Genomic DNA, 25,473 nt, shown 5'->3' with positions numbered 1-25,473 from the left:
GCACTGCAGAAGCTGTAGTTCAGGTAAAACATTCTCTCTAATTGCTATCTTGCCACACGACCTCCCCAAATCGAGATATTTGCAAAGTCCTTTCTTACATTGCAAGGCAGTTATTTACTTCCTTGATTTCCTTCTTCTCCTGAAGCTCAGAGGAATTAAAGTGGTATTTCCTATTTATTGCTGAAAAGACTTGAGACATTTGTTTCTGGCCATTTGGGAATTAATACTCTGAATCCGTTATGACAAACTACAACATAAAAGAAACACACATTTGATAAAGCACAAAAAGTTTATTTTTTGAAATGTATTGCTAATCCAAAGAAGAAGTGTGGAAAAATCCCCAAAAGTAAGAAGGAATGATGACGATGATAAGCTAAATGAAGAGCAATAAAGAGAGTAGAAGCTAACCACGGAAAGGAAAATGGAACTGAAACCATTAAGCAGCGAATTGCCATGCACATATAACACATACCTCTTACTTAACTGAGTAACAAACTGAATTCAATTCCAGCTGCAGCCAGTCCCCCCAAGTACTTTGGGAAGTTAGTTTACAACAGTTCCTTGCTCCAAGTACTGCACTTGTAGATTTTCTTCCTATTTTGTTGAACAGGAGACAGCTGTTCCTAGGATTCCCGTTGAATGAAAGGAAATTACTTCCTTTCAACACTTGAGAAAGTAAGCTTTATTTTGTGGATTTGGGATCCTGAAAAATACCAAAAAGTTAGCAAAACTGGGGGACTGTAGGTTATTCACAAACATGAACTCTGTGGCTGCTGGCATTCCATGGATCCTGTCCCAGTCAACCCTATTCAGAATTAAATATCACGGCAAACCCAAGCCTGCCTGCCAGCCTGAACCGGGTGACAGCTGAAACACTGCTTTCTGTGCAGCAGAAAGGTGGCAAACGGCGGCGGCTGAGCCAGAGAAACTGCACTCCGCCCCCAGGCTGAGGGGCCAGGGACGCACCTGCCAGCCAGCAGCGACTCAAGAAAGTGAAAGCACTTCGGAACAGCGATGAGAGAAGAAGGGCTCACCCAGGGAAACTCCGCGACTCGCAAGCGCCCCCCGCCCCCCCCCTCCGCGATCCGGCGGCGGGGAGCCCGCTCGCCGAAAGTGAAACCGAGGAAGCGCCGCGTGGGAGGCGGGGGGGCGACATCAGCCCGCCGACGTCCGCGCCGTCCTTCCGGGATAAGCCGCGGAGGCCGGGCGCAGGCGGGCTTGGGACTGGCTGCGGCTCCGGTGGGTAGGTGGGTTCAGACCGAGGGGACTGCGGGTCGGCGTTGGGCTCAGTGGGCTCGAACAAGGACTCTCGGGCAGGGACTCGGCGCGGCGCCTCCTGCCGGGTAGCTGGGCGGCCGGTCGCGGCTTCCCGCCAGCCAGTGCCCTCCCCGCGCGGCCCCAGTCGGCTTCTCCTCGGATCCCCGCGGCCAGCGCCGCGGTGCGGGCCCCGCGCAGCGGCACCTGCTGCTGAGGGACCCCCTGGCCCGCCCAGGTGCTCACGATGGGGCTGATCTTCGCCAAGCCGTGGAGCCTCTTCTGTAACCAAGGTAAGAAGGATGGAGCTGCCCAAGGGATTGCACCGGAGGAAGTGGGTCTGGCCGCCGAAGGAGACAGCTCGGGAGGCAGGGCTCTCCGTGGACACTAGCGTTCTGAGACGCAGAGAAGTGAGTTAGTCAAGAGAGTAGGGTAAAACTCAGTATTTTAGGCTGGGAGTAGATGCTGGAGAGACGTGATGACGGCAAGAAATGGAGAGTCAGAAAGGGGGCATTTGGTCTCCCAAGCGCCAAACCAAGAATTTGGGGATTTTAGTGAAGGAAAGTGGAAAGCACCTAATGCTACCCGGAGGCACTTGGAGGGCCTTTTTCGTCTCTCGTTAAGCTTCCTAAGTGTCCTCCCCGAGGATAAATGTCTGCCCCCAAACCTATCAACTTTTTAAAACTAGTGCTGCTTTGTTTTCTGGCCTGCTCTTTAAGCCCGTGCGCCTTCACGTTCTCTTGTTTCGCCTGCTCACCAGGACTCGGGAATATGTTGTCCTGTAGAGATTCACGGGTTTCCTGGAAATCTTCATTGCAAACCGATTATTCCTCTCTCCAGTGCTGCAAAACTGAATGCTTTTGGTTCCATGTACTATGTTGCTTGTCCATAACTAGTCAAGAACTGGTTCTGAGACATCTAAAACTTGCAAGTCCAAAGGGCCAAGAAGTCATAAAACCTGTTGTGAGTCAGAGTGAATCAGATGTGATGCCTTCTGAAGAGAGAAAATTTACCCATACAAAAAGGGCCAGCAATAGGTAAAGTTTTAGGCTTTCTTTTAACAGAATGTTTTCTCAGTTATTGAAGCCAGTTTAAAAACATTTTGCGTTTAATGCCCAGGCCTAAAAAAAGGCTGTGTTTATGGCCAATTTGTTACTGCTAATATGGTGGGGGGTTTTTTCCTGGACTTAATAAGTCATGAAGAGAATGAAATGGCTTTAGCTCACTTGTGCCGTAGATTGATAAGAAAACTAAAATAGCCTTTTTTCGAGGTTAATAAAGATAGATACATACACATATACATTGCCTGCCTTCCTTCCCTGACCACTCTTACCACCCCGACACTCAGTCTCTGTCTTTACCATTTTTCTGAGCAACAGTTATCCCTGTCATCATATAAGCATATTTGTTTGTCTTTTTCTTTCAATAGAAACTCACTGAGGCATGAACTTTGTCTTACTACCTGTTGTAGCCCCAATACAAGAAACTTCCGATTTTTTGTTTGGTTTCTCAACATAAAAATTTTGTGTTGAAGTAACACAGACATTCTTTTAAAAATGTTATATATTGTTAAAGTCTGAAAATGATGTATATTAGTCAAATCTCTTTAATGCCTTACCCTTTTTCCCCTAGTATATTCTTTGATATTTCTGGATAATGTGCATGTATGGAAATTTTAAACAGTGTAATTTGTCTTTTTTAAAAATTGGTAAAAATCAACATATAATATGGTATTTATTTCAGGTGTACTAATTATTTCTTATAGCAGAACAGAAAATACTTTGGCCCTTTTCCCTTATCGCCCCTATATAGTATTTTGGCTTAATCCACACTCTGTCTTTTCATTATTGTCTCTATAGAGTTTAGTTACTGCTGTGCTGCAGTGTTCCCCTTTTTCCTACACCTTTTTTTCCCCTAGAGTCACTAATATTTCATTGCCTTAATTTTCTTTGTATGTTTGGTTAAGTCACTTCATGCTATACAGAAGCTCTCCTCCAAGTCTGTCCACACACCTCCCTGCCCGGTCAGTGTCCCATCCTGCTCCACACTGGACCTGTGTCCCTCTCTGTGCCTGGGGCACCGCTCTTCTGGACATGTCCTTGCTATCACTGTAGGAATTTCCCTTCCTTTTCTGTTTTATGAGAGCTTATGTTTTTCTTGCTTTGCTCTTTGATGAAGCACATGCTTCAGTCATTTCCTGCAAAGGTTTCCAAACTGATCATTTTTGTGTAGTTTAAAATACTGAAAATGTTTTGGTCTGTCTTCACTTTTGATTTATAATTGGGCTAGATACAGAATTCTGAGTTGGGAAAATGTTTCTTTCAGAATTTTGAAGATGTTGTCGTTGTCCTCCAGGTTCTAGTATTATTGTTAAGACCAGTATTTTGCGATTTTTTTCTTAGTCTTTCTAGTAGGTTTTAGAATGTTTCATTTATCCTTGGTGTTTTTAAATTTGAAAGAGTTGTGCCCTGTTATGTAATTTTTTGATTCACTGTGCTAGGCCTTCTGTACCTTTTTAACACAAAGTTGATTTTTTTTTTTTTTTTTTACTTTTTAGGATTTCTACTTCCCTGAGAATTTTGTTGCTCATATGGTAGTAAATTGATTATCAGATATTCTTTTCCATTTTACTTTCACTTTTTAAAAAAAAAATAAGTTTGTGGGATATTTCCTTTGTCTTCCAAATCTTTTGAATATTTGGTTCAGCTATCTTATTTTTAGTTTATAAATGCTTTTTCTTATTTGCTGTTTTTTAAAATTCTTGTGGCACTGCTTCATAATGCTATGTCTTTTAAGTGTCTTAGTTTTTTTTTCCCTTCTGTTTCTATTTTTATATGAGCTCTTCACTGGAAATTTTCCTCATAGATCTATTGGAAATAATTCTGTTGCATGAATATACTATGGCTTGTTTCTTCATTTGCATCATAATAGGTTGTAGTAAGTGAAACTGTTAGATTTTCCAAAGTGAGTATACCATTTTTGTACTTCGACCAGCAACATTTGACATTTCTAATTATTCCACATCTCTGCTGACATGTGGTGTTGCCAGTATCCTAATGTCAGTTAGCCTGTTGGGTGTGCAGTGGTACCTCACTTTGCTTTCACTTTGCATTTCTTTGATGACTTTTGGGTGTTAAACACTTTTTGATGTGCTAGTTGGCCATTTGTGTATCTTCTTTTGCAGCATGTTCAAATCCTTTCCCCATTTTTTTGTTTTGGGGTTTTTTTGTTTGTTTTTTGGTCAAAAAACTATTTATATTTATTTATATATTCTGGAATTGAGTCTTTTATAAGCTACATTTTGTGAATATCCCCCTTTTCCTCTACCATGGCTTCCCTATTCAGTGTCTTTTTTTTTTCCTCCATATTCATTTTTTTAATGGGGATTTTTGCCAATGGAGTTTTTTGTTTGTTTCTTTTTTAACATTTTTGAATGAAGATTTTTTATTTTGGTGAAGCTTTAGCTTTTATGCTTAGGCCCATGAGCCATCTAAAATTATTTTGGGGGTTATGTGGGTAGGGGTTGTGATTTATTAATTTTTTAGAAGAATATCTGCTTGTCCCAGTATAATTTACTGAAGATTTTTCTTTCCCAGTGGGTTACTTTGGAGTCTGTTGAAACTCAAGTGATTTAAAAAAAATTTTATTTAAGTATAGTCAGCTTACAATGTTTTATCAATTTCTGGTGTACAGCATAATGTTCTAGTTATATGTATACATACATATAGTCCTTGTTTTTTTCTTATAGATTATTACAAGATACTGAATATAGTTCCCCGTGCTATTAAGTAGAAATTTGTGTATGTATTTTATATGTTGTAGACAGTATCCGCAAATCTGGAACTCCCAATTTATCCCTTCCCACCCACATCCTGCCCTGGTAACCATAAGTTTGTTTTCTCTGAGTCTCTTTCTGTTTCGTAAATAAGTTCATTTGTGTCGTTGATTTTTAACTTTTTTTTAGACTTTGTCTTCTCTTGCAATGACTTCAGGTACATTTTGGAAGTAGTTTCTCCCGATTTTGTTTTGTTAATCTGTTCAAAGAAGAGATTTTTTTCCTCTGTTGTCTCTTCCTAGTTCCTCTTGTTTATTTACTTCCTTCTACTTACTTTTGGTTTACTTTACTCCCCTCTTCCCATCTTCTTAAGGGTTGGGTGTGTGGCATTATTTTTGCTTCTTTTTCCTTTCATCTGTAAACATCTTAAAGCTGTAACTGTTCTGTTAATTACTGCTTTAGCTTTATTCCACAGGTTTTAATATGTTATATTGCATTTAGTTTGAAACATTACAAAATTTGATTTCTTCTTTGACCTATGGAATCTTTACAAGTGTTGTTATAGTTTCCAAATATTTGTTTTCATGATGCAGGGAAAAACATATGTGGGGTGTGAGGAGGGTCCTCGGTTGAGCCCTTGGGACCTGCCTGGCCAGGAGTGGATTCTTGGCTTCAAGCAGGAAAGAATTAAAGAGTGAGCCACAGTTGAGTAAAGGTAGATTTGTTTAGAGAGATACATACTGCATAGAGTGTAGGCTGTTCACCAAGAGAAAGGCCACAAGGTGTGTGGGTTGGGTGCTTAGGTTAAAGTAAGAGTAGGTACGCACTCCCTAGACAGTGCGGGGCATCTCTGAAGAGGAGGGAGCCTGACGGGGCCATGAGGTGCCGTGTTGCCATTTTTTATGGGCTCCTTAGCTTCATAAGTTAACTGGTGGGAGGACCATCCTAACTACCCTGGGGAAGAGGTTGGGATTCCTGGGAATTTGGCCACTGCCTACTCTTTGACCTTTTACTATTAGCCTTGGAGCTGTCTTGGTGCCTGTGGGTATGTTATTCATGTTAAAATATTAGTGAGGATATAATGAAGCTCAAGGTCTACTCGAAGCCAAACCTTCCACTATCTTGAGCCTCAAGGCCTAATGGGAATTGAACTTACGCCATTTTGGTGTTAATTGCTGTCATTCCTTGAATGGCTGTGCCCTGCCCTCTTCCCTCCTGTCTCAGTCAGAAGCATGCTCTGTAAGCTTTCCTTTTTTTTTTTTTTTTTTTTCCAAATTTATTGGGACTTTTATAGTTCATCAAAATAGTCTGTTTGGCATATGTACCATTTGCACTTCAACGTGTATTCTGTATGCAATGTTCTATAAATGTTTGTTTAAGGTGTTAATTTTGTTTATATATTTTATATCTTAATGTGTATCTCTTCTAGAGAGTGTATGTTGGGCTGTTGTTTATTTTATCTAGGGTGAAATTCTCTTTTAATTGGAATGTTGACCCAGTTTATTGATATGCTTGGATTTATGATATGGTTAGATGTTAAGGTATGTTGTTGTATCATTTGTTTTCCGTTTGTCCCATCTCTGTTTTGTTTTGTTATTACTCTATTCCTCTTTTCCCACTTACTTGTGGGTTAACCATTATTTTTTTTGAACAATTCTATTTTAATTTATTTTTTTGCCTTTTTTTAAAATTCCATTTTGCATCATTTTGATGGTCCTTCTAGGCAACATACATTCTTACCTTTTTGCAGTCTAAGGCTACTAAGGGTTAATAATGTAACGCTTGGAAGTTCTAAGAATCTTTAAACTGTATATGGAGTTGTACTCTCCCCTCCTCTAGTCCTTTATACAGGTTATGTGTTTGTATTGTGTCTACATGTGTTGTACATTGCACAATACAGTGTTATAATTTTTGCCATAGACAATCACGTTCTTTAAAGAGAGTAAATTTTTCTTATATTTACCCACATTACTATTTTTCATGTTTTGAATTTCCATCTTGTATAATTGCCCTTCAAGCTGAAAAACTACCATTTTTATAGTGTGGTTTTATCTGAAAATGTCTTTATTTTGCCTTTATTCCTGAAGTATATCTTTGCTGAAAATAGCAGTCCCCCCCCAACTTCACAGGCCTGTAATTTCTTTTTTTTGTTTTGTTTTGTTTTGTTTTAATTCCAGCCACTGAAACCAACATGGAAGTTATTGCTTAGATAAATAAACCTAGTCTACCAGGAAAAAGAAAGGTGGCTAAAGAAAAGAAACAAACAAAAACCCCAAAAGTGAAAAACTTAAGCTCCCCAATATGGTAACAGAGTAAACAAGAGAGAAACTCCTCAAATGAGGATTTACTGGAATTTCTGGTGCCCTTCTGGGCACTGAAACTGAGTTGGACTCTTAAGCCGGTAAATCCCAGAAAGAGGTAAGATTTTAATGCTGTACATGAAAAGGTGCAAGCTCCAATCCTTCCAAATGGGTGGAAACCCCTGCAAAAAACAGCGTTTCAAACCTCAATAACCACAAACAGCTCTTAAGGAAAAAACTACAAAAAGTGTCAAAAATTTTTTTAGTCGTTTTTTCTTTTTTTCAAAGAGTTCTGGAAAAATGATCCCATAAGGAATAGAAATAGCACCGTGTGCAGGCTGGTTAGAAGGCCAGTCCTGCAGCTCTGCTGAGAGGCTGGAGATCCTCTGGCTGGAGTCCTGCATTACACTAAGTGGTTTGTGTTTTATCTCCGGCCTGGTGCGTCCGTCGCAGCACAGCGCGCGCACACGTAGTCCTCCTTCTCGGCCGTCTCGGGAGAGACACCAACACAGACCTGATGGAACTCATATTTTATGAAAGTCCCATGATAATAACAAAGAAAACACCTTATAGAGGTTACACAAAAGAAAAATAGAAAGGATTCAAAGCAAATCAACACAAATAATCAAAGAAACAAAAGAAAGACAGCAAGGGAGGAAAAGAACTATAAGAAGAACAAAAAATAATGAATAAAATGGCAATAGTAAATCCTTCCCTATCAATAATAACTGTAAATATAAATGGATTAAACTCTCAAATCGAAAGAGACTGGCTGAACGGAGAAAACAATAATAGCCAACTATATGCTGTCCTCAAGAGACCCCACTTAAGATTTAAGGACACAGATAATGGTTGAAAGTGAAGGAGTGAAAAAAGATATTCCATGCAAACAGTAACCTAAAGAGAGCAAGGGTGGCTATACTTACATTAGATAAAACAGACTTTAAGTTACAAGCTGTCATAAAAAACAAACAAGGATATTATATTATGATTAAAGGGTCAATTCCCTAGGAGGCTACAGCAATCATAAATATACCTGCATCCAACATGAGAGCACTTAACTATATTAAGCGAACACTGACAAAACTGAGGGGAGACATAGACAAAAATACAATAGTAGTAGGAAACTTCAATAGCCTACTTTCAATAAAAGGTAGAACAACCAGACAGTAAATCAAGAAAGAAGGGAGACTTGAACAGTACTACAGATCAATGGACCTAAATGATATATACGGAATATTCCATTCAACAGCAACAAAATATATTCTTGTCAAGCATAAATGGAAATTCTCTAGGATAGATCACAAAATAAGCCTTACGAAATTTAAGACTGAAATCATACCAAGTGTCTGTTCTGACTACAATGGAATGAAACTAAAAAATCAACAGCAAAAGGAAAACTGGAAAATTCACAAATATGTGGAAATTAAATAATACATTTTTGAACAACCAATGGGGTCAAAGAATAGTTAGAAAATTAGAAAATATCTTGAGACAAACAAAAACATACTTATTTACGGGATGCAGAAAAAGGAGTACAAAGAGGGAAGTTTATAGTTCCTACATTGAAAAGGAAGAATCACATATATACAATCTAACTTTACATTTCAAGGAACAAATTAAATCCAAAATTAGTGGAGGAAAAAAAATAATAAAGCTTAGAGTAGAGATGAACAAACAGAGAATAGAAAAACAATAAAAAAGATCAATGGAACTAATAGTTGGTTTACTGAAAATATAAAATTGACACATTTTTAGCTAGACTAAGAAAAAAAGAGGTGACTCAAATCAGAAATGAAAGACATTATAAATGATGTCGCAGAAATGAAAACTAAGAGAGTACTATAAACAATTATACATAAAGAAAGTAGATAAACTGGAAGAAATGGGAAAATTCCTAGAAACATACCTACCAAGACTGAATCATGAAGAAATAGAAAGTCTGAGCAGACCTGAAACTAGTAAGGAGATTAAATTAGTAATCAAAAATCTCCCAGCAATGAAGCTAGAACACTCCCTTACACCATATACAAAAATCAACTCAAATGGATTAAAGACTTAAACATAAGACAAGATACAATAAACCTCCTAGAGGAAAACATAGGCAAAACATTATCTGACATACATTTCAAAAATTTTCTCCTAGAAGAAATAAAAGCAAGAATAAACAAATGGGACCTAATGAAACTTACAAGCTTCTGCACAGCAAAGGAAACCAGAACTAAAACAAGAAGAAAACCTATGGAATGGGAGAAAATTTTTGCAAGTGAAACTGACAAAGGCTTGATCTCCAGAATATATAAGCAGCTCATACAACTCAATAAGAAAAAAATAAACAACCCAATCCAAAAATGGGCAGAAGACCTAAACAAGCAATTCTCCAAGGAAGACATACAAATGATCAAAAGGCACATGAAAAAATGCTCAATATCACTACTTATCAGAGAAATGCAAATCAAAACTACAATGAGGTATCACCTCACACCAGTCAGAATGGCCGTCATTCAAAAACCCACAAATGACAAATGCTGGAGAGGCTGTGGAGAAAGGGGAACCCTCCTACACTGCTGGTGGGAATGCAGTTTGGTGCAGCCACTATGGAAAACAGTGTGGAGATTCCTCAAAAGACTAGGAATAGACTTACCATATGACCCAGGAATCCCACTCCTGGGCTTGTATCCAGAAGGAACCCTACTTCAGGATGACACCTGCACCCCAATGTTCATAGCAGCACTCTTTACAATAGCCAAAACATGGAAACAGCCTAAATGTCCATCAACAGGTGACTGGATAAAGATGTGGTATACTTATACAATGGAATACTACTCAGCCATAAAAACCAACAACATAATGCCATTTGCAGCAACATGGATGCTCCTGGAGAATGTCATTCTAAGTGAAGTAAGCCAGAAAGAGAAAGGAAAATATCATATGAGATCGCTCATATGTGGAATCTGAAAAACAAAAACAAAAACAAACAAAAATAAAGCGTAAATACAGGACAGAAATAGACCCACAGACAGAGAATACAGACTTGTGGTTACAGGGGGGTGGAGGGTGGGAAGGGATAGACTGGGATTTCAAAATTGTAGAATAGATAAACAAGATTACACTGTATAGGACAGGGAAATATACACAAAATGTTATAACTCACAGAGAAAAAAAATGTGCCAATGAGTGTATATGTCCATGAATGACTGAAAAATTGTGCTGAACACTGGAATTTGACACAACATTGTAAAATGATTATAAATCAATTAAAAATTGTTAAAAAAAAAATCTCCCAACAAAGAAAAGCCCAGGGACAGATGGTTTCACTGGTGAATTTTACCAAACATTATGCCAGCCCTTCTCAAACTCTTCAAAAAAATGAAGTGGAAGGAATACTTCTAAACTCATTTTATGAAGCCAGCATTACCCTCAGTCCAAAGCCAGAGAAAGAAATCATTAAAAAAGAAATGAAGAAAATTATAGGCCAATTCTCCTGATGAATATAAATGCAAAAACTCTCAACAAATTAAACAACACTTTTTAAAAGGATCATACGTCATGACCAACTGCAATTTATTCCTGGATGCAAAGAGGGTTCAACATACAAAAATCAACATGATACACCACATTAACAGAATAAAGGATAAAAATTACATAATCCTCTTAATAGATGAGAAAAAGAATTTTGTAAAATTTAACACTCTTTCATGATAAAAAGTCTCAACAAACTTAGAGGGAAATTACTTCAACATGTTAAGGGCCATATATGAAAAGCCCATAGCTAATATACTAATAAAAACTGAAAGCTCTTCCTCAAAGATCAAGAAAAAGGCAAAGATGCCCACTTTCGCCACTTCTTTTTAACATGGCACTGGAAGTCCTAGCCAAAGATTAGGCCAGAAAAAGATATAAAAAGACTCTCAAATTGAAAACGAAGAGAACAAACTGTCTCTATTTGCAAATGACATCTTATACATAGAAAACCCAAAAGACACCACATAAAAACTGTTAGAGAACTAAACATATTCAGTTTTCAGTTGCAGGATACAAACTATAGTGTTTTTATACCAACAGTAAACTATCTAAAAAGAAATTAGAAAAACAATCCCATTTACAATAGCATCACAAGGAGTAAAATACTTAGCAATAAACTTAATTATGGAGGTGAAAGACTTGTACACTGAAAAGTATAAAACGTTGATGAAACAAATTAAAGATAACACAAATAAATGGAAAAACATCTGGTGCTTATGGCCTGGAAGACTTAATATTGTTAAAATGTAATCTATAGATTCAGTGCAATCCCTATCAAAATCCCGATGGCATTTTTTACAGAAATAGAGAAAAACAATTCAAAGGGCCAAAAATAATCTTTAGAAAAGTACAAGAAAGCTAGATGCATCAAACGTCCTTATTTCAAAATATATTACAAAGCTACAGAACTTAAAACAGTATAGTACTTCCATAAAGACATTCATATAAACCAATGGAACAGAATAGAGAGCATAGCAATAAATTCATGCATATACAGTCAACTGATCTGCAACAAGAGCACCAATAATATATCATGGAGAAAGGAGTCTCTTTAACAAATGGTGTTGGGATAACTGGATATCTACATGCAAAAGAAAGAAATTGGACCCTTAACTTACACCATAACAAGAATCAACTCAAAATGGATTAAAGACTTAAACATAAAACCTGAACCTGTAAAACTATCAGAAGCATAAGGAAAAAGCTTCATGACATTGGTCTTAGTGATAATTTCATGCATTATGACACCAAAGGAAGGCAACAAAAGCAAAAATAGACAAACAGGACTATATCAAACTATATCATAGTTTCTGCACAGCAAGGGAAACAATCGACAGAGTAGAAAGACAACCTACGAATGGGAGAAAATATTTGCCAACCATATATCTGATAAAGGGTTAATTTCTAAACTATATAAGCAAATAACCTGATGAAAAAATGGATTAAGGACTTGAACAGACATTTCTCCAAGGAAGACATATGAACGGCCAAAAGGTATAGGAGAAGTTGCTCAGTATCACTACACTAATCATTGGGGAAATGCAAACCAAAACCATGATGAGATATTACTTGTCACTAAACAATAATAAATGTTGAGGATACTGAGAAACTGGAACTCTGTCTATTAATTGGTGGGAATGTGAAATGGTACATCTGCTAGAAAATCAGTATGGAGGCTCCTCAAAAAAATTAAAAATAACTGTCATATGATCCATCAATCCCACTTCTGAGTTATTCGTTAAAAAAAATGGTATTAGAATATTGAAGCGATATTAGCACTCCTATGTTCACTGCAGCACTATTCACAATAGCCAAGATGTGAAACAACTCAACTCCACAGACAGATGAATATAAAAATAAAATGTGATACACACACACAATGGAGTATTATTCAGCCTTAAGAAAAAAGGCAGTCCTGCAATATGTCACAACATGGATGAACCTTGAAGATGCTATGCTGAGTGAAATAAGCCAGTTACCCAGCAGAACAAATACTGCATGATTCCACTAATAGGAGGTATCTAAGAGTAAAACTCATAACAAAGAGTAGAATGATGGTTGCCAGAGGCTGAGGTGTGGGGGAAATGGGCAGTTTTTAGTCAGTTATGCAAGGTGAGTAAGGCCTACAGAGCTGCAATACAACAGTGTGCCTACAGTAACAATATTGTATTATGCAGTTAAAATCTGGTAAGAGGGTAGATCTCATGTTAAATGTTCTTAGCACAATAAAATAAAATTTGAAAAAAGAAAAGGTAAAAAGACCAAAAAAGTGGCTGTGTGAATTTATACCACACCTACAGCCTATGAGGGTGCATACTGCTCCACATTCTTATCTATTCTTACTAATGTCAAACTTAAATTTTTGCGCATGTTGTGTGTGTCATAATGGTACCCCATTGTGCTTTTAATTTGTAATTCCCTGATAACTTAGTAAGTTAAAACTCCTGTTCACATGTTTAAAAGAAAAATAGTATTACTCTGCACTACTATTACCAACTAGAAAAATTTAGATACTCACGGTAGCAACAAAATCTATTTCAAATAATCTAGAAAAATCTGAACTATGAAAAAAATTGCTATGGAATAACTTTTAACTCTAATAAAAGACATGAAAGTAACCTGAATGAATCAAGAAACATTCCATGATCTAGAAGGGACAATTTAACATTATAAAAATGTCAATCCTCACCAAATTAATCTATGAATTCAAGTAATCCAAAACAAAAGTCTAGTTGGATTTTTTTAAATGACTAAAATTTTACACGGAAAAGCAAAAGTATACCAGAGGCTAAGTAAACCTTGGATTTGAAAAATAAGATGTTAGATATTAAAAAATACAAGCCACAAAAATGAAGACACTCTGGTACTGGCATTATACCATAAGACAATAAAGTTCTGAGAAAGATTCATATATGAGAAATTATTATCCAGTAAAGATGGCACCAGAAATCAATGAAGAAAGCTCAATTGTTTTACAGGTGATAGAGGGGGAAATGATTCAATTTATGAGGAAAAAAACTCTGGATCCCTACTTAACATCTCCTAAATGGGTTATTCCAAATAGATTAAATACATAATACGAAAGGTAAAACTATTATATAAAAAGGAAACTTTTTAAATAGAAAATCTTTGTGAAAACTAGACAAGGAAAGACAACTTACATAAAACTCCAAATATAGAAACCATAAAGAAAACACATGAACTGAAAATACATCAGAATCAAGGATTTCTGTTAAATGAAGGCCACAACAGATAAATTTAATGCAAAGTAGACTAGAAGATACTTGCTAGTTCATAGGAAGAAGTAAGTGATCTCAATAAAAATACTGATAAAGGTTAACAAGGCTAAAATGCTAATAAACCTACCAGATGTTCATACTTACTAACAGTTAGAAATGCAAGTGAAGGCAATAATGAAATATCACTTTTCACTTACTAGACCTGGGAAAGTAGAAAGCTGGAAAATGGCAACTCTCGGTGGGGACACAAATTCTTAAGTCCTGTTGATGAAAGCACTGAGTGGTGTTGCCATTCTGTATAGCCCTCTGGTACTACTTACACAGGAACACATCTGCTCCGCTTTGGGGTACGTATCTAAAATTGAAAGTAATGCAAAAGTATAAACATTACACGCCTCTTCAGTGTCATACCAGTATATCACCTATCAGGTCCATTCAAGGATTATTTCATTCTCTGGGGTAATGTACCTTGGTTCCACTTACTATTTACTACTCATTAGGGACAAGGTTCTGTTAAAATTAGATGTTAACTTTAATTTTAAAAAATTAGTTAAGTTACAAATGATTTACCTGGTGGAAAAGGTAGCCTGAAGGCTATGGTCTTATTATCCTGTAAGACAGTAATTCATTCTTGGATCCAACTTAGTGATATTATTCCTGCATTCATTCTTTAGGGTACAACATGAACTCAGTCTCTCCCAGCTAATCTGAACTAGGCTTGATCATGCCTCTGGCTATGTCATGAATTAGTTAAATAAACCTTTCAAATGTGCTTATCACATATTTACAAGAGTCATGTTTAACTCATGAAAAGTTATACTTTTGAAAAGTTTTGAAAATGTTATACTCAGACAATTCTGAAGGTCCCAGTGAGATGTCCAAATGGATTCACCTATATGAGTCAATTATACTGTGTGACTTGAGAAGTCTCAGCCCCAGCATGTACTCTTTTCTTGGCTGCCTCAGTAAATCCCAAGCAGCAGTAAAACTCTACTTTCTTTCACTCTGTTTCTCTCTATCCTCTCTCCAACATGTTTTGGATTATTTTTTAGGGCCAAGTTTAGTTTTGGTTCTGGGTTGTACAATGCTGGTAAGTTATACTGACTAGGAATCTAATTTTATGGTGATTTCTGCAGGGATGATAGAAATCTCTTCCAGTTATCTGGGGTTCAAAGTGAATCCTTAGATAAATGAGACTGACATAATAATTTTGGTTTAAAAATAATCATATATTTTCATTCTGATTTTATCAGTGGAAAACATAAGACTTTAGATTATAAAAACTATAAAACTATGTGTTAAACTAAATTGTTATAATCCTTTCAAACTTTTTGATATCAAAAGTAACTGTATTGCTCTGGAGTGTGTTAGCTTAAATATAATACTGAAGATTCTTAGTTAAGACCTTGGTTATTAAATAAGAAAAATTAATGGATAATCTTTGGAAATCTGAATGATTTCTAAGGTAAAATATAAAAACATTGGTCTCCATGCATAGTTTTAACATATATGCCATTACTATTTAATATGTATACCTCATTATTCTTTATGTTGAGAGTGGTTATACCTCTGGGTATTATAAACAAACACATTAATTTCTGTCCCTTCTATAAGGGCTTAAAAGGGAGGTAGGTAGCTTTGGGGAGTGGTATCACATGAGCCAAGAACCCTTCTAGTTTGTTAAAAAGTTTACATTTGACAGTTCTCAATTATCTACCTCCCCAATTTTCTGTGGTTAAAAATTATAATATGAGTAGTTAAGACTATCTGGAAACAACAGTTGCAGAGATGTAATGGGATATAGTTTTGTCATATTTAAAATAAAACAAACCAGATAATAGTTTTGATGGGTTTATTTTCAATTTAGCATTTGATCTTGGGAAAACTATGTAAAAACAGTCCTAAATAACTACTATTTAACAAAGATATCCAAATGGAAATAAAAACTAAAATGAAATTTAAAGTAATACATATCAAAAATGGGGCTACACATTAAGCAGGTAACAAAGGAAAGTTATAACAATATTTATATAATCAGTATATAAACTATAGTTATATAATCAAGAACCGTGTGGTGGTTGTGGGAGCCCAGTCCTACCAGAATAAGAGATCTAGAAATACTTTAATAATTTGGTAGATCACAAAATGACAAAATAAGCATACTATCCAAAATATAAAGGTAAGTTTAAGAATTATTCAAGCTAAGAGTTGAAAATCTGTTGACTTTGATGGAAGGGACTGGGGCAGTAGGGATGGGAATGTATAGATGGAAAAAGTGGGCTGCTGTTTTTCAATATAAGCTCTTTAATATTATGTGATTTTAAATTCTATACTATACTACTTTGGTAAAAAGGAAAATTTAATTAATTATACAAAAGTGGAAAAAGAATAAACAGAGACCACGAGTGTAAAAGTATGGGGTCAAAGGAAGACAGTGAAGGAAGTGAATAAGCAAACTGATAGGGAGGAAAAACAGTAAGAGGAGACACAGGAAAATAAAATACTTAAGGCTAGCTGAGATCTACTGAGGGCAAGGAAGGAGACTGACAAACTCCTATCTAGGTTCCCAGAGCTTTGTTGAATACAGAATTCTCTTTCAGTGGAGGCACGGTCTATTTCCAACACTATCTCCACAGATGACGTCTTCTTCCAAGGATCTAGCAATTAATATCTACTTCAGTCAATTCCACTTCTAAATTTTTTGACTGTTTTATATCTTTTTTCTGAGCTTCCTGTTTGATCTTCTTGTTTGCTGAATTCTACTTTGTGTATTTACAAAAATGTTCTAGCTTCCACATTAAACAATGAGTTTCTCAATAAGTCTACATATTTTCTGAACTATGTAACACTTAGCAGCGTACCTGCACAAACTGAAAAATCAAACTTTTTTAGAAGACTCTATCTTAAAATATTAATTCTCTGGAAACTGATGTATAAATTCATTTTAACCTTAATCAAAATGTCAGCAGTTATTTTTATGTGTGTGAATATTGATAAGCTGATTCTAAAATTTATATGAAAATGCAAAATACTAAGAGAAGAAGCAGGAGAACTTGCACTACCAGATAATAAGCCTTGTTATATGCTACAGTATTATTATAGTGTGGTATTGAGACAAAGGTAGACAAGCCAATGGAACAAAATTAAGTCCAGAGACAAACTTACAGATACAGGGACACATGATTTATGACAAAGGTAGCCTTACAGGGAGTGGGGAAAAGTCTTTTAAATAAACATTGCTGGGTCAATTGGACAGTCACATGGAAACAAATGAAATTTGACCCCTACCTCACACTACATACAAATATCAGCTCCAGGGAACTGTAGATCTAAATGTAAAAGGTAAAACAATGAAGCTAGTAGAATAAAACACAGGGAACATTTTCATGACTTTGGGGTAGGCAACGATTTCTACACAGAACACAAAAAGTAACAACTATAGAGGAAAAGACAGATAAGTTTGACTACTTAAAATTAATAACATCAACAGAAAACACGAAGAATAAAAAAATAAGCCACAGAGTGGTAGATAATATTTACAAAGGGCTCATATACAGAATATCACTAAGAAACAGACATACAACCCAATGAACAACCCAAGAAACTTAAACAAGTCACAGAACACACACACCCCAGAACAGCTTAACTTAAAAGGTCCAGCAATATCAGTAATTGGCAAGAATGCAGAACAATGCAACTTTCCTTCATATTGCTAGTAGAAGTATGAACTGGTACAATGACTTTGGAAAACCGGCATTATCTATTAAAATTGAACAAACACACTTCCTATTACCCAGTAATTCCACTCCTAGATATACACCCAGAAGAAATGTGTACATATATGCACCAAAAGGTCTGTACAAGAACAGGGGAAGGGTATAGCTCAGTGGTAGAGTGTGCACTTAGCATGCCCAAGGTCCTGGGTTCAATCCCCAGTCCCTCTATTAAAATAAATAAACAAACCTAATTACCTCTCACCCCAAAACAAAAGAATATTTACAGCAGCATTATATAAAATAGCTAAAAACTGGAAAACAACCCAACTGACCCAACTGTCAATTGCAGAAAGGACACTTTATTTATAATAATAAGCAATATATAATATAAAATATATCCATACAATGGAATACAGCACAGTGATGAAAATGAACTAACATCAGCTATATCCAATACCATGGATGATACATCCCATAAAGTTGAGAAAAAACAAAAAAGGCAAAATAATAAATACTGTATGGTTCTACTTATATGCAGCTCAGAAACAGGCAAAATTAATTCATGGAGGTGGAAATCAAGATGGTGTTTATTTTGGGGGAAAACAAAGAGGCTGGTGATTGGGAAAGGGCAGAAAGGGTGCTAGTAATTTTCTATTACTTGTCTGAAGTGGTGGTTATATTGATACACATTCACTTGCATAATTTGTCACTCTATGATCATAATCATGTATTTTCCATATGTATGTTATATATTAATTTTTTAATGTAAAAATAACCAAATGTTTAATACATGAAAGAATGAACTACTAAATCCAGGATAAACTGGTTATTGAAGGTAACAAATACTTGGAAAGTAGACAAAACAAAAACCAGTATAGGAAGAGAAAACACACACACGCACAAGCTTTGGCTGGGTATGGAATGAGTGGGAATATCTACTCAGGGTGGGAATATCTACTGTTATACTAGTCTAAATGCTGCAGATCCTATGAAGGAATGAAATCTAAAACACGGTAGAATAATTGTCTTGGAAATGAAGAAGGAAGGTATTTGTTACACTGGACTGGGAGGAAAGTATAAGAGAAAACAAAGCAAGATACCTTTTTTATGGAAGAGGCCTTGGGTTTTTGAGGGGAGCTTCCTGATAACATCTTGTAGATAATATCTCCTCAAGGCTCTGCTCGTGCTATATCATCTCTCAATTACCTGAACAAAGGCCTCTTGTCAGCTCTCTGTCAACCATCCAGGGCTCTTTTCCTTGTTCCAATAAGGAGATCACAGCTGGCTTAGAATTGGAAAGTCCTGATCACAAGAAAAGATACGGGACATTGTTATGCTGCTGGTGTCCCAGAAATCAGATCCTGTCCCTTGATGATCGAGAAAGAGATGCCACTATAGGAAGAATCAGAGAAAGATGAAGATAAAGCTTCAGCCACGGCCCATTGGAGCTGCCTGTTTCCACCTCTTCCATTCCATGCCAACTCAACCATTCCTTGGGGAACAGGGAGCAGAAATTTAGCTGGTTACTTGAAATGAGCAATTCAACAATGGAGAAAGGAGACATTCCCAAGGGCAGACTCTGAATTTGGGGGGATAGTTATCCTTACCCACTGAAACCAGGTTGCTGAAATTCTCCAACATCACTTTGTATAAATTCATCTGACCAGAGTCCACGCATTCCCATTCCTCCTGAGAGAAGTTCACAGACACACCCTTGAACATCATTGACCCCTGAAACAACAAACATGTTTTCACAATGGAAGGAGAGAAGGAAAAGATGGTAGCAGAGGGCTCTACAGATAAGCAAAGAGATTACTAAGAAAATTGAAGGGGCTGGAATTATATAAGTCAAGACATATCTCCTATATACAGAGGGATGTGTCTAGGAACGTGCAAATAGAGTGGACTTTTCCAATGAGGTAAAATAGCAAGGATGCAGCTCAGTGCCTGGCCACAGTAAAGTCTGCGTAAATGAGGGTTCCTTCCCCTCCCCATGTTCCCTTTAAGCCCCAAGAGAGGAAAAAAGGTGATGGACTTAAAAAAATATCTTAAGATATATTTTGGAGTAAAATTTCAGAATATTAAAGAATAACAGAACTTTCTAAAAGCTTCTGTGGATCACATAAAAATTCTCAGGAATCAGAATGGCAATGGATTTCTCAACAGCACCATTTGAAGTAAGAAAACAAAGTGATTCCTTTAATGTTACAAAGGAAAATGAATTCCAGCTGAGAATTCCATACCCAGCCAAAGCTAGTATGAAGATTATATACCAAGCAAGATTAAATACCCAGCTAGTGTAAAGATAAAATCAAGACAATGGTAGATCTGCAGAGAATGAATGATAAAATTATCTCTTACATAGCCTTTTTTAGGAAGCTACTGGCCTATAAATTAAGAAAATGAAAGGTATCATATTCAGAAACTAGAAAACTAACATGAGAATGGTGAACAAAGGCCAGTATAATTGTAAAAGTCTAGTCCCAGGACATATCTGGCAGCAGACCTAGAAAGCAGCACCTAAGAACAGGAGGACAGAGAACTGGGGGAAAGAAACTGAGCACTGAGCAAAGAAAGAGTTCAGGTTGAGTAAACAATGAAGTTTACTATGTTTCCCTTTTCACACTGCAAGCTTCTAGCTTGAAGCAAGCTTGAACTCAGAGAAAAGGCTTTGAATGAAACTTCCATATTATCGCACTCAACTAGAGGTTATAATTAGTAAAACGAGACTGATCTGGTGACTGAAAATAACCAAAGAATACCAAAGTGATCAAAACAATTATAGGGACTGCACAAGCTTTTATCCAGGGCAACAAAACAATTAGCCATAGAGTTGAGAGTGGAAATTATAGGAAAATAAATTCTTTTGCTTGACTCTATGGAGTCCTGCTTATTTCAAAGTACTAGTTATAAGGTGAGTTGGTTTCTCAGGTACACAGTCATATCATCTGAAGAAAATGATAATCTTACATCCTCTTTTCTAATTTTTAACCTAATTTTTCCTCTTGTCTAAGTGCTTTGGTTAACACCTACAGCACAATGTTACATAACAATGGCAATGGTATATACCCTTGTCTTTTTTCCAAATTTACTGAGGATGTTTCATAATATTCCTGATTAAACAAAAGGTTAGCTACTGAACATAAAATTCATTTTATTCCTTTTAAATTTATTTTCCACTTCAGTATACTACCTCCCTAGACTTATTCCCATTAATAGTGGGCAATAATCTTCATTATAGAGATGATGAGTGTAATTAGATGTTGATGGGAGAGGGGAATCAGATACTGTCTGGGCTTTGGCACAGGAAAATGGATTGAAAAGGCTCAGCCTTTTTCTGAAGAAATTCAGACAGAAAGGCCTTAAGCAGAATAGACTTGGAGACTGATTCTCATCCTGATTTTCTCAGCCTCTGTATCAAACACATTTTTTAAGTTGAGAATTCCAAATTTTGTTCCTCAGCTCCAAATTTATACCTTCAGAAAACACTGTTCCTACTCTGAGTCCTCTACCTTGGTACACTCTAATTTTCAGATAATCGAATCATAAAATGAATAGCCTTATGATTTGGTGAGTTCCCCAAGATTAGAAGTGTTGAAACACAACTGAATAAAGATATTTTTTCTACTAGTTAGAGGAAAAATCCAAAAACTCTAGCTACCCGCCATGTCCTCCACCCAGTTCTGTGACAAAGCAAGGTTCTTTTGCTTAATATTGCTTTGATTTGAGCTGTAAGTATTAACTCTAAAAACCAAAAAGAGATTAAGAGATAAAAAAAATGGTGAGAAATTATAACCTATGTGTAATTAGAGCCTAAGAAGAAGAGGAGAGAAAATGAGGCAGGGCCAATCTATGAAGATGGCTGAAGATTTTCCTGAACACCTATCCACAAATTCAAAAACTTTTAACAAATTGCAAGCAGACAAATAAAAAGGAATGCCCACTTACACACTGCATACTAGAATTACAGAAAACCTAAAACAGAGAGAAAGTCTTAAAAATAGCCAGAGGAAGAAAAGCCAAATTACCTCAAAGGAGGAGCTAGAATAATCAAGACTAGGTTAAATAAATGGAATTATCACTGTAAGTATAAATATAGTAATTATTTGCATAACTTTGGGACAAGGAAGCATTTCCTAAATAAAACACCAAAAACAACAACCATAAAGGGAAAAAAATAGATCAATTTGGCTTCGTTAAAAAATTTGGACTTTTATTCATAAAACTACCTTAAAGAAAGTGACAAAACAATCCGAATAGTAGAAAAATATAATCAATAAAGGATCCATATCCAGATTACATAAAGAATTCCCATGAATCAATACAATAATCCAAGAGTAAAATGTGTAAAAGATTTGAACAGGCATGTCGTGAAAGAAGAAACCCTGATAACCAACAGAATAGGAAATGGTGTTCAATCTCACTATTAATCATGGAAATCCAAACTCAAACCTGTATGAATGTATGTATATGTGTTAGTATAAATACACATTTAAAATAAATATTTAAACATTTCATGTCTGACACTGATCTGAAGAAAAGATAAACCATAACTCATTCATGCAAAAAATAATACGTATCTTTGAAAATGGTATTTACAAAGATCATTTGACGACAAAGGAGAATGACCCTTTATTTAGAGAAACTGAAGGATATAAAATGGTAAATGACGTATAATTTGATTTTGAAAAAATAATGAAAACACTCCAAAATATTAACACGGTTTAAGTGGTCCCATTTTTTTTCTCGGTAATTCTGTGTTTTTTAAATCTCTAGAATAATCATGCTTTTATTTTAAAATCATAATACTGCATTTAAAAAGAAGAAAACTCGGCAAAAGGAAGTGAAGCCGTTTTCCAATCAAGTAAACATTAGGTGTATGGGAGTTATCGCGCTTCAATAGCAGGCTCAACTATCCTTCCCTCCAGTGGGAAAATTATAGGAACCTATAATCAAATGACGTATCTTTATTAAGCATTAACTTTTACAAGAAGGAAAGCAAAGAGGAAACCCCAACATACCTTGGACACTGCTTGCAGAAGTTCATCGTGCATTCTTTCCCTCTCTTCTGCGCCCCACCTGCAGAAGGGTAGAACTGGGAGAGGAGAAAGTAACTCTGAGACACCAGGGTTTTCTTCTTGCTCAAAGTGGTCAGGTCAGAGGTCAGCCCCAGCCCCCCGCCCTCCGCAACACACCCAGAGAATGGAGATTAGAGGAACACGGGGCATCCTGTCCTATCCTAGTGTCTTAGGAAAAGGCGGAGGTCACTGCTGTCGAGGACAGCAGAGGTTTCCTAGGGACAGAGTTCTGGAATCACAATCGCACAGCTGACAGGCGCCTGATACCCATACACACTGTGCCACATACATTAGGCGCAGACATACTTAAAAGAAGGGAACACGCCCTCCACACCCACACACACAAAGCCGTGATACAGATGCAAACTCCCCACGAACACATACAGTTACACTCTGAGAGTCGCAGGTACCCCAGTGCCGCGGGGTCACAATCCCACAACGATAGGCATCCTATGTCCGCACACTGGCCGCACAACCTCCTCTTTCCATGTCGCTCAGCCCGCACAGGCTCAAGGACCCAGCTTCGCGTCGGCCTCTGGTCTCTTCAACTTAGGCCTCTCAGGTCCCCCAAGGTTTGAACCTGCAGAGCTGAGCCAGTTCCCCAGGAGCCCACGGTCTCTCACCTCGCTGATCTAACGGTCCCGCCAGACAACACGAAAAGTTCAAGTTTCTGCGAGAAGAGCGACGGGCCGCTGGGTCCTCTGGGAAATGTGGTCCACAGCCGGCCCCACGGCCGGTTCCCCTCAGCGCCCGGCCGGCTCCACGCGAAACGACGGCTCCTGCAATTCTCAGAGTCTCGTCAGGTCCCAGACTTGCGTCTCGCGGTAGCTTGGCCGGCTTGGGCTCAGCCTCCCGAGCGGACCTGGCTCATCCCCTCCCTCGTACAGGAAACGCCTGCTCGGTTCTGGCCGGAAGTTGATTCGGGCCGCGGGGCCTTTTGGGAGGTGCTGTGTAGCGGAACGTCCGGAGGGAGGCGGGCGTGGGGGGATAGTTCGGCGTTACCGGCACCTGGGCCGGGCCTTCCTGCGGGTCGCCTTCGCCCGGCCTCTCAGAAACTGCGCACTAGATGCGCATTCGGGAGGTTCCGGCAGGTGACGCTGCCGCGTCCCCGGAGCGGGCCTTGAAGGAGGGGCTCAAGCAGTCTGGGCTGCACCAGCGCGCGCGGCTGACGGGGCGGAGCCTTAGAGGAGGCCCAGAGTGTCTGGAGTAGCGGCTGTGCGGCGTGCGCGGGGTGGGAATACGCTCCGGGAGAGTGTTTGGAGTTGTTAGAACAAGAAACTGTCGTGGAGAGTTCGTGATTATAATAATCTGTGGGGTTGTGATCCTGTGTGTGTGTACGTGTGATTGTGATGATGTGAGTGTGATGGAGTAATTGTGATGGGATGTCTGTGTTATGGTTATGTTTGTGATTTATGACAACGTGTGTGGTGTCTGTGACTGTCAGGCAGCTGTGCAGTGTCTGTGAGTGTGGTGAGATATTTGTGACTGATAGTGGTTCTTACCTGAGTTGACTTGTGAGTAGCCTTTGGCATAATTGGTAATTGAAAAACATCTGTGTGTTTGGTTTCGAGTGGTCCTTTCTCCCCATTGGCCACTCTCATTATAATATCCTTTGCTGCGATCCCCCCTCCCCCACCCCCAGCAGTTCTTGGCCCTGTTCTGTTGCGTTCCAGTTTCCCTTGGTGATTTTCCCCGCCAGATTTATGATCTAATCTTCCTGTGGCTTCTTTTATTATATGTATTAGTTATTTTTATTTTGCCTAACAGACCACCCTGAAACTGAGTGGCATACACAAGCATTTATTCTCTTGTTCACAGGTTTGTGAGTTCTCTGTGTTCAGCGTATCTAGTCTGGGCTTGGCTGGGTGGCTGGGCTGGAGAATGGATTTAGATTTGATTCACATGTGTTCTTTCTGCAGCTCAGGCTAAAAGGACAGGGGTTACCAAGACATGTTCTTCTCATGGTGGATCACCAGAGCACAAGATAGATCATAAAATTCCCTTAAAACCTCTGCTCCCAAATATACTACTACGTTAGCCAAAGCTGGTAACCTGTCTAAGCTTAACATTAATTACTCCCACAATCAGAGAGCAAGGCAAAGTTAAACGGTAAAGAATGTGAATGTATAATCCTGTTATATAGGTAAGATGAGGAATTGGGACCAAGATTCCAATCTACAGCATCAAGAAACATACCTCTTTATTCTGGTGACTGCTTTTTAGTCCAGGTTGTCTTTTGTCTGATAATACGTTTTTCAGGTTTTGTTACTGTATTTTCCAGGAATTTCATTTTACAACCCCTTCTGTTTGTCTTTATACTTCAGGTCTGTCTCTTGTAAAGTGCATATTGCTGGGCATTCCCCCTCTTTTATCCTGTTAGACTATTATTTTAATAGGTGAGTTTAATTCATTTACATTTATTGTGATTGTTGATTTAAAATTTTCTATTATAGCTTCTTTTTTTATTGTGCAGGTTTACCTTTATCCCCTTTCTCTCTCCACTGCTTTGGTTTCTTATCCTGGAATTTTTAACGTGCATATTTAACAAAACCCAAACTTAAGGTTTTAGAACACTTGAACTCCAAA

The 25,473-nt window shown here is 37.6% G+C and overlaps 2 protein-coding genes across 26 annotated transcripts in view; one reads left to right on the top strand and one right to left on the bottom strand.

Annotated features, from left to right (window-relative positions):
- Positions 1-275: 275 nt before the first annotated feature.
- On the bottom strand, positions 276-24,463 carry LOC140698386 (zinc finger protein 829-like). 7 transcript variants are annotated; one of them, XM_072968723.1, is made up of 7 exons: positions 23,511-24,463; positions 22,831-22,904; positions 19,417-19,540; positions 19,016-19,111; positions 14,291-14,448; positions 2,012-2,212; positions 276-1,649 (listed from the first exon to the last, which is right to left on the bottom strand). In XM_072968723.1, exons 2-5 carry the CDS (start codon positions 22,861-22,863, stop codon positions 14,348-14,350), a joined length of 354 nt encoding a protein of 117 aa, XP_072824824.1. In that variant the 5' UTR covers positions 22,864-22,904; positions 23,511-24,463; the 3' UTR covers positions 276-1,649; positions 2,012-2,212; positions 14,291-14,347. The 7 variants fall into 7 exon arrangements, with proteins under 7 accessions (XP_072824824.1, XP_072824822.1, XP_072824821.1 ...); XM_072968721.1 differs by having other exon boundaries at positions 276-2,212; XM_072968720.1 differs by lacking the exons at positions 276-1,649; positions 2,012-2,212 and adding an exon at positions 7,575-7,895.
- LOC107034822 (zinc finger protein 568-like) overlaps positions 1,421-25,473 on the top strand; it is a 107,533-nt gene continuing 83,480 nt past the window's right edge. For all 19 annotated transcript variants that reach the window (XR_012076165.1, XR_012076163.1, XR_012076151.1 and 16 more), the window contains exon 1: positions 1,421-1,547. Coding sequence is in view for 3 of the 19 variants with exons in the window: in XM_072968714.1 (XP_072824815.1) it covers positions 1,502-1,547 (46 nt within the window). In the remaining 16 variants the exon portion in view is untranslated. The remainder of the gene's footprint in view (positions 1,548-25,473) is intronic.

The sequence above is a fragment of the Vicugna pacos genome, chromosome 9 (assembly GCF_048564905.1).
Source record: "Vicugna pacos chromosome 9, VicPac4, whole genome shotgun sequence".
Lineage (NCBI taxonomy): Eukaryota > Metazoa > Chordata > Mammalia > Artiodactyla > Camelidae > Vicugna > Vicugna pacos.
Note: the sequence above shows the minus strand (reverse complement) of the source record. Positions and strands in the feature narration are given on the sequence as shown.